At 33.2% G+C, this 16,727-nt stretch overlaps 1 protein-coding gene across 1 annotated transcript in view; it reads left to right on the top strand.

Moving 5' to 3' along the window:
• The window catches only part of LOC107687137 (sodium channel protein type 2 subunit alpha-like), a 137,944-nt gene that overhangs the window by 100,690 nt on the left and 20,527 nt on the right, over nt 1-16,727 (top strand). The window contains exons 17-18 of the mRNA XM_016484371.1: nt 6,815-6,933; nt 12,521-12,675. Of these exons, the coding sequence (XP_016339857.1) occupies nt 6,815-6,933; nt 12,521-12,675 (274 nt within the window). The remainder of the gene's footprint in view (nt 1-6,814; nt 6,934-12,520; nt 12,676-16,727) is intronic.

Below are 16,727 nucleotides of genomic sequence, written 5' to 3'. Positions count from 1 at the left end.
GTGTGTGTGTGAGTGAGTGAGTGAGTGAGTGAGTGAGTGAGTGTGTGTGTGTGTGTGTGTGTGTTTGTGTGAGTGTGTGTGAGTGTGTGTGTGTGTGTGTGTGTTTATGCGAATTTTTTTTTTCAAGTAACAACATTTTTTTATGGTTTTATTTTTATTTTTGGTTAGCAGTAAAATCCCTGGTAGTGAATGTGGTTAGTCTTAGCATTTATATATATTTTAAATAGTATTTTTTTTTAATATATATTTTGTAAAATATATTTTTTCTTAATTTTGTTAATATATTTTTCATAATTTGTATTTTTATTTAAATTCTTTTTTTTTTTAATATGTTTATATTGTTTTCATTCATTTTTTATTTAAGTTTTAGTTATTTTAGTGCATCAAGTTAAACTACTGTAAATGAAAATGAGAAATGTTGCCTTTGCATAGCGTCTCATAGCTGAGTGAGTTTCCAGTTTAGTTAACTATAATAACCCTGTTCCTGCTTGTGGTTAGTCTCAGACTGCTGAAAGCACGATAAACTCTTTAACAGCGAGGCATTTATTAATCGCCGGATCAATTAGACTTAAAGGCATTCTGAGTGAAAGTGCGTGTGATTTCCATTCCTTGCGGATCTTTATTCTCTAAGTGCTTTTCTCAGGTCCTCACCGACAGTGACCCGTAAGTGACTGGGATCCTCTCTCTGTTAGAAATGAATCTGGGCCGTGGCGTCCGGCTCGGCTTGTAGTCGCGCACCTGTGACGAAGGAGTTTCATTTTCGTCTCTTTAATCTTTCACTACACCTGTTCTACCTTATTCTGTCCATCTTTTATCTTTTCGTTTAGCTGTTCTTTTATCTTGCGCCGCACCTGTCCTCTCCCACTCGATCTTTCGCTGTCCTTTCTCTCTTATCTTTTGTCGTTTTCCCTCCCGGCACAGATTATCTGGGTTTCCCCGAATCACAAAGCTTGGTAATAGTCCAGAACTTTCTCTGTCTTTAATCATCAGGGATGTGGGAAGCACATGAGGATGTTTGTTCAGAACAGCTTCTATTTCTGGTGTCATTAATAGGGAGTGTTCTGCTTTCTATATAAATACTGATGTAAGAGTGACACAGACGCCCCGGAGACTTATATTATACTGTACATTAGCATTTCCTCAACATTTGCATTTTCATTTTATAGCTCTGCGCTCCTACTGTATGACAACTACTGACTCATTTGTGCCTGGTGTTAATTTTAGGAATTAAACAAGGAATTTTATGTATTTATTTATTTACTAAAATCCATAATACTAATATTTATTTATCTGTTTGTTTGTTTATTTATAGATATTTATAGATATACTAATATTATTATACATTTATTTGTTTGTTTGTTTATAGATAGATAGATTTAGTTACAGTTTGTAGACTGATCCTAATATACATTATTTTTTTTATTTAATTATTTGTTTAATTATTTAATTATTTATAGTTATACTAATATTTATTTATTTATTTTTATTTATTTTTAATTAATTTTATTTAATTTATTTATAGGTATAACATGCTAATATACATTTGTTTATTTATACACATACTAATATTAATCTACATTTGTTTGTTTGTTTATAGACACTCTAATACAAATAGTTATTGATTGATTGATTGATTGATTGATTGATATAATACTAATATACATTTATTAAATTATTTATAGGTATAGTAATATATGTTTATTTTTTGGTGTACTATTTATTTATTACAGTAATACAAATACTAAAACATTTATTAAATATAGATAAGTATACTAATATTGATTTATTTATAGTAATGTTTATGTTAATGTTTATGCATTTATAGATAGATAGATAGATAGATAGATAGATAGATATTGATTGATTGATTGATTGATTGATTGATTGATTGAATTATTGACTGATTGATAGATAGACATACTACCAGTAATACTAGTATTTGTGTGCACGTATTTATTTCTTTATTTATCGTGCCATTATTTAAATTAAATTTGCATTTCCTCTTACTGACTGATTTGTGTGTTGTTGTCTTTAAGGGATTTGTTTGAGGGGCGTGTGATGTGTGGTTTCGTGTTTGTTGTGTGTTCGTGCGGCTGGTTTTTGCAGCGCTGTAATGTCAGAGTGTCGCCGCTGGGCTCCGAGTCGACAGGATCACACCTGAATCACTGAACACAGCAGACAGACAAACACAAGCAGACACACATGACCCAACCTCACCATCACACACATCACATCAAACCTGAGCGCTCCACATTCACCTGAAGAAACCTCACAGCTTCAAGCTTCTGCCATAATGCTAACCATCACAGAGAACAGGATGTGGCACAAATGCTGCTGGTGGACCTTGATTTGTTATAAACCTGGAACATTACTTTAATTATGCAAGTTTAATAATATCATTGTCTATTACAAGTGTGATATAATTATAAAATACACTTATTTATTTATTTATTTATAGATATAGTAATATTAATATACATTTAATTATTTATTTTATAATATATCAATATTTCTAACAATCCCTTGATGTCCAGTTTTTGTTCTTCAACACACATTCTGAACAGCGTGATTTAGTATGACACGTTTCACAGTTTCACCTCAAACATAAGGTCAAAGCCTAATTAGAGCTTGTGTTCCTCAAAAATTCAGCCTGAAGCCCAGAAACCATATGGAAATGTGTAGGAGTTTGGCCTCAGTTTCCTGTTTGCTGCTGTCCATCCATCCATCTCCATGTCTTCTCTCTGTCCATCTCTGTGTGTCTCTGAGTGTCTCTGAGTGTCTCTGTCTGTCTCTGCGTGTCTCAGAGTGTCTGTGTGTCTCTGTCTCTCTGAGGGTGTCTCTGTGTGTCTCTGAGTGTCTCTGTCTCTCTGAGTGTGTCTCTGTGTGTGTCTGAGTGTCTTGGTGTGTCTCTGTCTCTCTCAGTGTGTCTATGTGTGTCTCTGTGTATCTCTGTGTGTCTCAATGTGTCTATGTGTGTGTCTCAGTGTGTCTCGGTCTCTCTCAGTGTGTCTCTGAGTGTCTCTGCATGTCTTGGTGTGTCTCTGTCTCTCTTAGTGTGTCTCTGAGTGTCTTGGTATGTCTCTGTCTCTCTTAGTGTGTCTCTGTGTGTCTCTGAGTGTCTTGGAATGTCTCTGTCTCTCTCAGTGTGTCTCTGAGTCTCTTGGTGTGTCTCTGTCTCTCTCAGTGTGTCTCTGAATGTCTCTGTGTGTCTCAGTGTGTCTCTGTGTCTCTGTGTGTCTCTGAGTGTCTTGGTATGTCTCTATCTCTCTCAGTGTGTCTCAGTGTGTCTCTGTGTGTCTCTGAGTGTCTTGGTATGTCTCTGTCTCTCTCAGTGTCTTGGTGTGTCTCTGTCTCTCTCAGTGTGTCTCTCAGTGTCTTGGTGTGTCTCTGTCTCTCTCAGTGTGTCTTTGTGTGTCTCTGAGTGTCTTGGTGTGTCTCTGTCTCTGTGTGTCTCTCTGTGTTAGTGTGTGTCTCTGTATGTCTCTGCGTGTCTCGGTGCATCTCTGTGTATCTGTCCTGGTGATTCCTTAGAGAAGACTTGAGCTCGTTCTGAGAAACGCCTCATAGTTCAAACTCTGATGACCCATAATTTGCCAGAATTAGATGCGTTTGTTTTTCTACTCGCTTGTACATTGCTCTACTTGTGCCATTCTCGCTTTGGACATTGTGATGATTTAGACATTTATATGATTACATCACCTGCATATTGCATCAGAGAAGCTAGGGCTGCACGATAAATAAAACAACAAACCTGATTTTTTAAAATCTCATTTAAAATTGCAGTCTCAATTTTTTCAGAAAAATCTAAATTTGTATTTTTCCCCAAATTGTGCAGATTATTATTATTAATAGTAGTAGTAGTAGTAGTATTTTATGGCCATATTGGTATACAGTATAATAGCAAAAGTTTTGCCAAATTGTGCAGCCCTACAAACAACAAACCCGATTTAAAAAAAAATGCACTTTAAGTCGCATTCTCAGCTTTTAGCATAAAAAGTGCAATTAGATTTTTTTTCCCCAAACCATGCAACTCTAATAGAAACTGCATGACAATGTTTTCATCTTGTGTTCATCAGAATGGCCCAGACAGACAGACAACAGTCAGTCAGACAGATCGGATCTCAGGTTTGTCTGGTAAACGGGTAATAACTCGGTATGGATGTGTCCTACATCCTGGCTCCAATGGCATCATGTGATTAGATTGTGTTATTGATGTGTTTTTGTGTGACTGACGGACATCAGCTCTCAGCAGGTGGAAGTGAAGTGTTTGGATTTGGTTTTTATTGACACTCGTTCGCTTCAGTCTCGAATCAGCGTGATTAGACGGCCGCTCCGCTGATGGCACTCAAACGGCTCTGATTTCATTAGATTCCAGCGCCGAATGCCACATCCAGGCTCTCGCAGGCCTGCGGGAGGTTATTTATAGGGCTTTTGTGGCCGGTTTGCAGCGCTGGGATTCCTCATGTGCCGCGAGAACCACATGCAAACTTGAGTTTGTGTGCAAGATGAACAAAGCTGCACGCTAATGGGCGTCACGCTTTCTGACACTGACAAAACGCAGCGATTTTAAGTGATTGAGTGCTCAGAAAAACTGGATCATATTTCACTTCAGTCTCATCAGATCATACAATAGCAGTGAAAACCAGCCCTGAAGCATCACTAATTGGAGTAAAGGTTGGGTTTATTGTCAGAAGACGACTGAATGACAGCTGCGTGATTTAGGAAATGCTGATAAGTCTGTGTGTTTAAGGATTGCTGGATGGATGTTAAAATCTGATGTTAAGAGAGAATGGAAGCTAAATTGGATTACACTGATACGAACGGGCCAATATCACATATCTGCTTTTGTCTTCTTCTTTTTTTTACTTAAAAAAAAAGAAAATCCTTGAAATTCCCAGAGCTGCGATTCCCAAAAGATTGCAAGCCTACATAGATTGTAGAGAAAAAAACAGGTCATATTTCACCTTGAAAATCAAGATAAAAAGTTTGCATTGATATTTTATTTGGCACAAAGGAAATTAAGCCTTTTTAATGACCGTTAATTTTTTGTTGCATTGTAAAATTATTTTCATGACAATTAAGCACATTTTTCACAATAAACAAAAAATAAAAAAATTGTAATTTCATATTTTAAGCATTTTTTATTTAATTCAGAAGAAATTAAAATGTGTAAAGTATTTATAAAGATAGCAAAATCAAGATAAAACATTGCATTTTATTTTGCACAAAAAATATGAAGCCTATTTTTATGACAATTATTATTTTTTTGACAATTAAATTGTTTGCATGACAATCAAGCACACATTTTACAACTAAAAAATATTAAATCTAAATTACTGTATTGTAAAAAAAAAAGTTAACAAATTAACAACAAAAAATGTAGATTTTTATGGTTATAGTTAAACATTTGACAGCCCTTTTTAATTTGATTCAGCATAAAATAAAATATGTAAAGTATTTATCATAATTAATATTTATGTATTCTAAGCGTCAAAACAAATATTTTACATTTAAAGTAGTATGAATTTGGTGGGAAAATATGTTTAATTATCATGAAAATAATTTAAACATGCAATATACATGTATTTATTTTATACACTTAGTAATATTTATTTGCTATTTTTATTTTATTTTATACTAATATTTATTTATTTACTTATTTGGTAATATTTATTTTATTTTATTTCATCTTAAATTGTGACCTTGGGTGTGCTCAATCAATATCTTTGATTCATTTTCTTTGAAAGACATTTTAAATGCATATTCTTTGTCAGTGTTTAGAATCAAATATAAGCATCACAGTCTAATAGAGATGAACTACAAGCCACAAAATGCTAGTTTTACTTTCACAGGTGTTTAAATGTTTGTTCCCTGCATCTCATATTCTCTCAGTTGTTTCTCTTGTGTGGAACAATAGAGCAGCAGTGAAGCATGCAATCATTGTGTGGTCTTTTTATCGTCCTGTGGAAGCCGTGGGCCGGTCTGGTGTTAAATTTCACTGGACACCCACATGAGCGATCTCACACACACGCACACACACACACGCTCACTCACTCACACACACACTTCAGCGCTGATGGACTGAGTTTGTCACAGTTTGACAAGGAAACGAAAGTCGCACCTGGAGACACGCTAACCTCTGAATACCAGAATAAATCACCGCCGCGTTGAACCGACTGGAATTACACACACACACACACACACACACGAACACGCGCACACACATACATACACACACACACATACATACACACACACACACACACACACACGCACACACGCACACACACACACACACACACACATACATACACACACACACACACACACACACGCACACACGCACACACACACACACACACACACATACATACACACACACACACACACACACACGCACACACGCACACACACACACACACACACACATACATACACACACACACACACACACACACGCACACACGCACACACACACACACACACACACATACATACACACACACACACACACACACACGCACACACGCACACACACACACACACACACACATACATACACACACACACACACACACACACATGCGTGCACACACACACACACACACACACATGCACACACACACATATATATATATATATTCAGAAATTAAAAAGTCAAGCCAATCATCAGTCTGATTGATTCATTTGTAAATGTGTTTTTTTTTTTTTTTTTTAAATCTCTAGGAATTGGAAATGACAAATGTGTAACAAATGTGACAAATGTGTAAATTCATTGGTCAGGGGATCTGATTGGTTCTCTTGGTTTTCAGAGTGATGACACCAGCCTATCAGAGGGCAGCACGATTGACCTCAGGAAACCCGGCGAGGAAGAGGATGAATACTCTGAGACGGCTGAAGAGGCCATGGATCCAGAAAACTGCCTTCCTGACTGTGCGTAAAGCAACATATTCAACTTACAGCTGCAGTGTTTACTCTGATGATCAATAATATTGATTCATTCCAAAATCAAACAGCACTAACCATGTAAAAAGCACAAAAGTTGAGTTACAGACGTAAAAATTGCATTAATTTTCCATCTTAACGTGGAGCTAAATTCAGCCAACGAGGTCAGCAATGAAATTTAATTACAAAAAATCTTAATTTTCTGTTAATTTTTGTTTTTCATGTTTACATTATTTTCATGATCAGTTAACACATTATCCCCCAAATTCACATTACATTAATGCAAAAAATGTAAACAAAATAAAAATAAAAAATGTAATTAAAATTATAAATTAAAATGAAAACATTTCATTATAAAACAAATCTTAATTTTCTGTTTATATGATTAATTTTTATGTTTATATGTATTTTGCATGTTTACACTATTTTCGTTATCAATGAATACATTGTCCTCCAAATTCACAAGAAATGGTAAATATTTATTCATTATGATAAATACATGTTTACATTATTTGCATTATAAATTAGTCCATTATCACCCTAATTCACATTAAATGAATGCAAATCTCTCTCTCTCTCTCTCTCTCTCTCTCTCTCTATATATATATATATTCATTTTATAAATACTTTACATTTTAATTTATGCTGAATTAAACTATTTAATTACAAAACATGTTAATTGTTTGTTGTTAATTTTTTATGTTTATATATATTTTGCATGTTTATCAAAAATGCAAATATTTTTTAATTATGTTAAACACTTTACAAAATTTAATTTGTATTGAATTAAAACAAAAACTGTAATTATTTTTAGGAAATACAGCAATATATAAAAAAATTATTTTCTTGCACCTGTGTCTTTTTCCGGATTTTCAAGTATGTTTCTGCTTTGAATAGTTCTAACGTTATAATTAATTTCAGACCTGGTTGATTTGGTTCATGGATCAGATTTCTTTATTATTATAATTTTTTTTAATCCTTATGGAGAAAATGCATGGAGAAGTACGAGACATCTGCAGGAGAGTCTCAGACGTCAGAGTCACGTGTTTCGGTCACGATCCTCCTGTTTACCCTCGTTCTGAGGTGCAGGTGATTTGATATAAAACATTAACCAGTGAACTGACATTTAAAAGGGCAATGGGGCATTAAATTGAATATCCTGTGTCAGCAAAGATTTGAAAAGGCCCGTCAGAGACGAAATGGTCCTGTGTTAATTTGATGATGACTGACTCTCCATATTTAATGCATCGACCGCCGGCCCAATAAGATGCATCTCAACATGTTAAAAACGCTGCTCTGAGCGCAGGGTGCATGTGAGACGTCTGCTGCGTTCGGACATCAATGGGAAGCACTTTGGCTCGAGATCAGAGTTTAGCTATTAGAATTTAGTAAGCATGATTTAGTGTATTTTAACTATTTATACTTTAACAATTTCATAGAAAAACATTATGAATTATTACAATACATATAAAATGTACTTAAGTGGGTCGAAAACATTAAGTTGTATTTAATATTAAATTTAAACTCAGATGAGTCAAGTTTGATGACAATTGTTAGCATGTTTCTATATGTTTCAGCACATTGCTTGGTTATGTTGCTAACATGTTTCTAGCGTTGTTTAATACATTGCTATGTTTAGCACATTGCTAGCAGGTATTGGCAATTTTTTAGCACTTTGCATATTTTTAGCACGATTGATTTACCATGTTGATAGTATCTTGTAGCATGCTGTTAGAATGATTTAGCATGTTCTTGCATGATTTATAGTATATTTTAACGATTAAACTTTAACCGTATTTCATAGACAAAATTATGAAAATACATATGAAATGTACTTAAGTGGGTCAAAAAAATTCTAAAGTTGTATTTTAGTATAAATTTAAACTGTAATGAATTTTCATGGAATTGCAAATAACAGTTCAGTTCACATTTAAATATGCTCTTATTTCCATTATGAGTGCTCTTTATAAAAGTATGCTAAAGTGTGCTGCTGCTCAAGGGAGACTTTATGTTCTGTGTAATTGCTCTAAGTAAGTTCGTTCTGAGAAACGACCAACATCTGTCATACAGTACACGTGTCCGTGTGTGTGCGTGCATGTGTGTGTGCGTGTGTGCGCCTGTGTGTGTGTGTGTGTGTGTGTGTGTGTGTGTGTGTGTGTCGAAAACGTTACACAACCAGCTCCGTGTGCCTCAAATCTGCACTTTATAAGCTGTCGACTTCATTGCCGTACGGTAGAAAACAATCAGATCGCTGCGCTGGGCGGCCCGTTGAACGGCTGTCTGTTTGAAGGAGTGAATGATTTATGGCAAATGAGCTGCCATGTATTTCCTCTGATAATTCTCGCTCGTGCATTTCAGCATTTCAGCGGCATTTGAGACGAGATCAGGTTTCTCACCTATAAATCGAATAATAGCACACTTTCGCATGACTGAATTGAATCAGTCAACAGCTCTCTGCTGGAGAAGTCAAAAGGGCAGGTTCACACATTCTGAAGGGAAATGCACAAAGGAGAAAGAGGCTTTCAGATGCTTTTTTGCCTAAAAACTTTGCTTGAACTAGTGCAATGCAATAAGCACTACTACTGAAAGGAGAAATCAATGCATGATGCGTTGATGATTTAATGTACCATATTTTTCGGAATATAAGGTTTTTGTTTTGTTTTGTTTTTTAATCATCTGAAACATGCTGTGACATATTCTAAAGTGATTTATATCATGCAATTAATGTCAAAAACATGTTGGATTTGTGGTGAATGAGAGAAGTATGTGAGCCCAAGTTTATTTGTATAATGCATTTTCTACATTCCACTTTAAAAAAACAATAAGTGTAATAAATATAATATTGTTTACAATGAATGCCACTATCATTTATTTTTGTTTTATACTTATGTTTTTCATTCCTCTTCTGTTCTGAATACTGTTAAATTGAAAGGATTTGCTGTGAAGTGAGAGGAAACTGAAATAAAATTTTTTTGTGTTTATAATGTTTATAAACTTTTTATTTTGTTGTACTAGTATTTGACACTATTTCTGAATGTAATAATAATATGTGACTTGCACTGATACAATTTATCTATGTTTGTTTGTTTGTTTTTAAATCAACAACGATGCTGTTTTTTTGTTTCTATCAATGGTTTATTTTCCAGAAAATATTTTAATTCTTTAAAGTTGAATTACTTATTTGAATTTGAAGTTTAAATATTTGTATTTGGAATTTCACAAAATAGTATCTTTTTTATTTACAATTGTTTAAAATTATTTATGTAAAAACAAATCTTACAGATACTAAAAAGAATGAAAAGAAAAAACATCCTAAAAGTCATACCAAACTAAATTAAAATTGGTAATTAAAAAATAAATAAATAAAAACAATCTGAAATGTAAAAAATGTATAATATTTACATAATTTTATATATACACATAATGATGATGATGATGATGATGATAAATGTAAATTTACAAATATTTTTAATTAAAAATAATTAAATATTTAAGAATACCTTATACAAAAAGAAAAAAAATGAAACAGGGAAATTCAAAACAATAAACTACCAACAACTCAGAAAACATGGGGCCAGATCTTTTCAGATAATGTCCTTTAGGGTAACCTAATTCTTTCTAAATGTAATGTACTAATCAATTCTATAAGCCACATTTTAAGTCTAAAGTTTGGTACTCAGATCTCTAACCTTAAGTATAAGCTCTAATAATAGTGACGCGCTTAGTAAACACGACTATCTCTACTGCTGTGTGTGGAGTCTGTGTTCACGGGATATTCTTTGAGAAATCAAATCTATGAAGCAATGAAGTCATCAATAACTCCAGACTCTGAGCTCTTTTTATTTTGCTTTGATGGCTGTTAATTGCTTGATGAATGGTGATGCCCGGGTGCTAAAATGTCTGATGCCGCCAATGGAGAGCCGGAGCATCGGTACAAATTGAGTTGAGAGAACCCTGTTACCATAACCCTGTTATTAAGTTTACAGGCAATAAGTTAATTTAGAAGAGCTCAGATGCCAGTAATGGAGAGGCTTTGACGACCATGCAAGGCTCAAATGGGATTTCATGACAGGGACTCATTGTTACAGACAGCGGGCTTTCAGAGTGATACCAGCCGGGATTATGTCACATAAAAGCTGCGTCTGGAATGCAGAGACCGACAGATTAGCAAGACGAGGACCTTTAACAGCTCCATTAATGAGTCCAACGCTGACGGCATCATTTATTTCTACTGATGTATTTGTATTACACGCAGTAGAGCAGTTCAGCTATTGATCTCCACGTTCTCGCTGGAGCTGCGTTTGTGATCTTTTGAAGTGTTTGGAAGCTCTTTGAAGTCTCTTGAAGTTGCGTTTTCAAATGTTGATTTGGACAAAGAGGTTTTGAAAGTGGAAAAGCCAGCAAAATGAGTGTTGTCGTCTCACTTATAGTCTGAATTACTTCTGATCAATATGTGAATAATCTATTAATTTCTGAAAAATTATGCATCTTGGCATATTCTTTAATTCAATATTATTATTATTATTTTTTTAAAAGGGCAGTTTTGTTTTAAAATGCTACACTGTAAAAAATTATATGATCTGTAAGTCATGGCAATTACTTTAACTCATCAAAATAAGTTGAACAATTTTTTAAAAGTTATATGAAATTGAACTTGATTTTTTTAAAAGTTGGTTTAATGTAATTTACGTAGAAATTATTTAAAATACAACCAAGTTGATAATACTTACAATTTTAAGTACATTTAAGTGTATTTAAGTTTATTTTTAAATTTAAGTTTAAAATAGGTGGAAATTTTAACAATGTAATATTTAGTGTGGTGTAGTGATGTGACCAAAAACAAAAACAAAAAAACAACCAAAAGGAAATATTGTCCCCTGTAGACACTCCCACTAAATTATTTAAAACAATTCATGATATTTGTGGAACGTGTTTATTTTTACTTTGTATGGTTGGTGTATATATATATATATATATTTTTTTTTTTTTTTTTTTTTTTTTTTTTATATTTTTTTTTTTTTTTTTTTTCCATTTAGATATAGTTATATTTAGACATTGACACCAAAAATGAAAAATGTAAGTCAGATGAATTTTGATTGGCCATCAATGTTTTTATCGTTCGTCAGCTGGATTTCTATGATGTAATAATTCCTGTCATTATTATTATTGTTATAGTTATAGTTGTTGTGTGAATCAGGGATACTTTGGGGTTTTTCAAACCGGTGTGAGCAACAGAAACAGTTCCAACAAATATGTTCAAATATCATTTTAAAATTATTATACATTTTTTTTTTTTTTTTTTTTATATATACATTTTTTTTATTTAGTTATATTGTTTATTTAGCATTTTATAACTTTTACTTGAAGGACATAGGGAGCCAGTGATTTTGGAGTTATTCAATCAGAACTTTTGTTGAATATGGTATACATTTTTTCAAAACTATAAGAATCTAAAATAAAAATATTACATTTTAAAATAAATTACATTTTAAAATATGTTTTCATCATCTTGGAACAATTTTTGTTTCGTTGACCCAATTATTAATCATTAATCTTTAATGTTTTTGTTTTCCAGTTTGTGTACGTCACTTTAAGTGCTGTGATATCAACACGTCCGAGGGTCTGGGTCGAGCCTGGTGGCGTCTGAGGAAGACATGTTATCAGATAGTGGAGCACAGCTGGTTTGAGACCTTCATCATCTTCATGATCCTCCTCAGCAGTGGAGCGCTGGTGAGCTTTAATATGACATTTTTAGTTCACACTGAATGGTAAAAACTTGTTTGCATTGAGGTCAGTCGCAGTAGTAGGATTTGTTACAAGAGAGAGGCAAGAGACTACAGGTGAATATTTAAACTAATAGATATCACATACTTTCTCAGTTGATTAATCACAGAATATTAAGACAGTTGTTTTGTATTAAAAGGGTTCTAAAATGTTATGTTCACACGAATGAGGCTTGATCTAATTAAATGTGCACTAATTGGCGAACATTCCAGAGAATAAATCTGAACATTGGAAAAAGCCAGGTTTAGATTTCCTGTTTGATTTTATTGACATATTAATGTTAAATGTTTTTACTGAGGGGATTTTGGATATCTATTTTTATCACTCCATAAATCACAGAATACTGTCAACAGACAGGGAAAATACATTTTCGCTATGTTTTTAGGAATAAAGTGTTGTATAAAATGAAGTGAATGATATATCAACAAACCCCTCAGTAAAAACCTTCAGAATATAGAGAGGAATAAAACTGTAAGTTTTGGTGTATGTAAGCGCTGATGAAGTGGAGATAAAACTTTTTAAATATGTGTTGTAATCGAAATCTACAGACGCGAATAGATAAAGTGCAATAAAATAAACACTTAAAAGTCTGGACACTTAATAAAGAGGAAAAAATGAAAATTCATCATTTACCCATCCGAATGGTGGTCCAAACCAGGGTTATTATAGTTCACTAAAACTAAAACCATAAAAAAAAGTTATTTGAAATAAAAGAAATATTGACTGAAATAAAATAAAATATAAAAAATGAAACTTGTTTTTGTTTCAGCTAGTTTCCAAGACAACATTTCTCATTTTCATTTAGTTTAACTTGATGTACTAAAATAACTAAAATAAAAATTAATGGAAACTATATAGACTATATAGAAAAAAATAGTAAAAACGGCCAAAAACAACTACATTACTAAAACTTTAACTAGTATTAAAATGATAACAGAACATATCATTTAATTCAAAATATTAATAAAAACTATATTATTTTTGCAATTATACTGAATTATACTAAAATAAACACTTAAATGTGTATTTTGGATGTTTTCTTTCCACTAGTCTGAAAGAAGGCATGTTTTACATTTAGTCATTTAGCAGACGCTTTTATCCAAAGCGACTTACAAATGAGGACAATAAAAGCAGTCAAAACTAACAAAAGAGCAATGATATGCAAGTGCTATAACAAGTCTCAGTTAGCTTAATGCAGTACATGTGGCAAGGTTTTTTTTAAACATACAATAAATAGAAAGAAAACAGATAGAATAGAAAAAGAATAGAGCAAGCTAGTGTTAGAGGCCTTTTTAAAATTATTTTTATGATTTTTTTATTTTCTTATTCTTGTTTTGGAAGCAAAATCTCAATCTTGAGCAGTGCATGACAAAGCAATGTTTTTGCCTGTACTGTCTCAGTAAAGATGTCTTACTTGAGTCTCAGTTTGCTTCACTGACCTTATGACAGCTTTGACTTCACACCGAGCACAGAAGCTGTCTCTATCGGTGTGTGTTTGGCAGGAAGTGGCAGCTCACTTCCTGCTAGCTGGCCTGTGGCCTGTGCTGACTGGTCAACTCCTCCGACTTGCGTCTCCATGAGAGAGCTGTCAGACGCCAGCAAATGTGCAGATGTCAGATGACACTAATCTACATCAACACGTGCCACAGGCTGTTAGCCGTGTTGTGAAATAATCAGTCTTAAGGTGCATCTCAAATTGCGTACTTGTGCACTATTCTATGACGTTTTGTAGTATAAATAGTGCGAGTAGTGTGTTCACACTGAAAATTCCAAAAAGAAAAAGTGCACTTTAAATACCCGGATGATGCACTTAAATAACCGAAAAAATTAAGTGTGGAATGTTGGACACTTCATGCACTCAACTGTTGCAGCTTTAATTACGTACCGAAGGTGGAAGAGCTATGAGACTCCAATTATGAATGACAAAATAACCTTATATAATTCATACACTACATGATTGAGTACATAGTGCATAGGTACATAGTGTATGAGTGCATAGTGTATAGTGCGTCATTTGGGACGCAGCTTTACTCATCCTTTCATACAGCCGCTGTTAGTACTAAATAAACACCATTATTGATTTGTTGCCAGAGATTTTTGCGTTTTTTAGGGTTTATCAAGTTAAATAAGGCAGAAATGTGTTTTATTGCTCTTTAAAGCAGTTATTGCTCTTTACACTTCATGGTAAGTAACTTTCATTAATGCATCACTGAAATTTTTTTTATTGAATTGGATCATAATGTGCATTCGAGTAGTTTCATATTTATTTGTAAATTAAATTGATGTTTTGGGTCATTATTTTTTTTTAAAGAAAATAATATTTTTATGCACCAAGGACGTATTAAATTGCTCAAAAGTGCCAGTAAATACATTTATAATGTTACAAAAATGTTTATTTTTCAGATAAATGCTGTCCTTTTGAACTTTCTATTCATCTGTGAATCCTGATACATTAAATGCATCACGGTTTCCACAAAAATATTGTGCAGCACAACTGTTTTCAACATTGATAATAATCAGAAATGTTTGTTGAGCAGCAAATCAGCATATTAGAATGATTTCTGAAGATCATGTGACACTGAAGACTGGAGTAATGATGCTAAAAAATTCAGCTTTGATCACAGGAATAAATTACATTTTAATAGATATTCACATAGAAAACAGCTGTTTTAAATAATAATAATATTTAACATTTTTACTGTATTTTTTATCAAATAAATGCAGCCTTGATGAGCAGAAGAGACTTCTGAATCTTAGTGTGCATATGTTTAAATGTACTAATATTAAGCATTATATAGAATGTTAATGTATCAATGAAGGTTATTACATACATGAAAGACTTTCATAATCCCTTTTACTTGTAATCTTTATCGCAACTTGACATAAAACTATAAAGCATGACCTTTTATATATTAGCAATTGATTAGGTAGTGAAGAGTGTCTCTAGGATAAAATATTACATTATTTACATTATTTATAATAACATGCACCGATGAATCATACACAATAAGACCAGGAAGACGTCAATTGGTTTCGTGTTGACTCTGTGCATTACCAGTTCTGTCTTTGTGAGATTATGCATGACACAGAAAACAGTAAATGCCAGAGCGAAAAATATATTCCCGCTGCATAATATTATATAAGACTGTGCACTTCTTCCTTAAAGATCAGAGTCCTGCGTGTGTGACTCACAGAGAGGGGCTAATGTCAGAGCTCTGTCTTACAGCCGGGTGCCAGGTGTGCGCAGACCGGCTGGTATTTTAGTGGCATTTACCAGCAGCTTCAGCAGGCAGCTGTTCTTTCAGACGTGCACTTGAATGATTACACATGAAAACAGAAAGTAAGCAGAAAATGAGAAACAGCACAGTCTGCAAAAAGCAGCGGCGAGTCCGGTGGACGCAGATGTTCGGCTGGACATCGGTGCATGTATGTGCAGTAGAGTAGAACCGCTCAGACAAACAGTCTGGATGCTTAATAAAGAGGAAATAGATCATCCAAGAATGAAAATTCATCATTTACTCATCCTAATAGTGGTCCAAACCAGGGTTACTAACATAAAAAACAACTGCAATAAAATTAACAATTAAAAAATGTAACTTATTTTATTTCAGCTAGTTGCCAAGGCAGCATTTCTCATTTTCATTTAGTTTAACTAGATGTACGAAAATAACTAAAATTAATAAAAACTCTACATAGTCACATTAAAAAGACTAGTAAAATGGCAAAAGAAAGGAGCTAAAACTACTAAAACTATAGTTAAAATGAGAGTGGAAAATATAAAATTAAAATAAATTCAAAATATTAATGCAAACTATAATAGTATTTCAATTATATTCATATATATTCAATTATAATGTACCAAAATAACACCAGTGTTATTATAGTTAACTGAAATTAAAACCATAAAACCATACAAATATTACTTAAGATAAATAAATGTTAACTGAAATAAAATATAAAAAAAAAAAAAAAAAAAAAAATTTTAAATAAAAAAAATG

Source organism: Sinocyclocheilus anshuiensis, unplaced genomic scaffold, assembly GCF_001515605.1.
Source record: "Sinocyclocheilus anshuiensis isolate Anshui unplaced genomic scaffold, SAMN03320099.WGS_v1.1 scaffold601, whole genome shotgun sequence".
Lineage (NCBI taxonomy): Eukaryota > Metazoa > Chordata > Actinopteri > Cypriniformes > Cyprinidae > Sinocyclocheilus > Sinocyclocheilus anshuiensis.
Note: the sequence above shows the minus strand (reverse complement) of the source record. Positions and strands in the feature narration are given on the sequence as shown.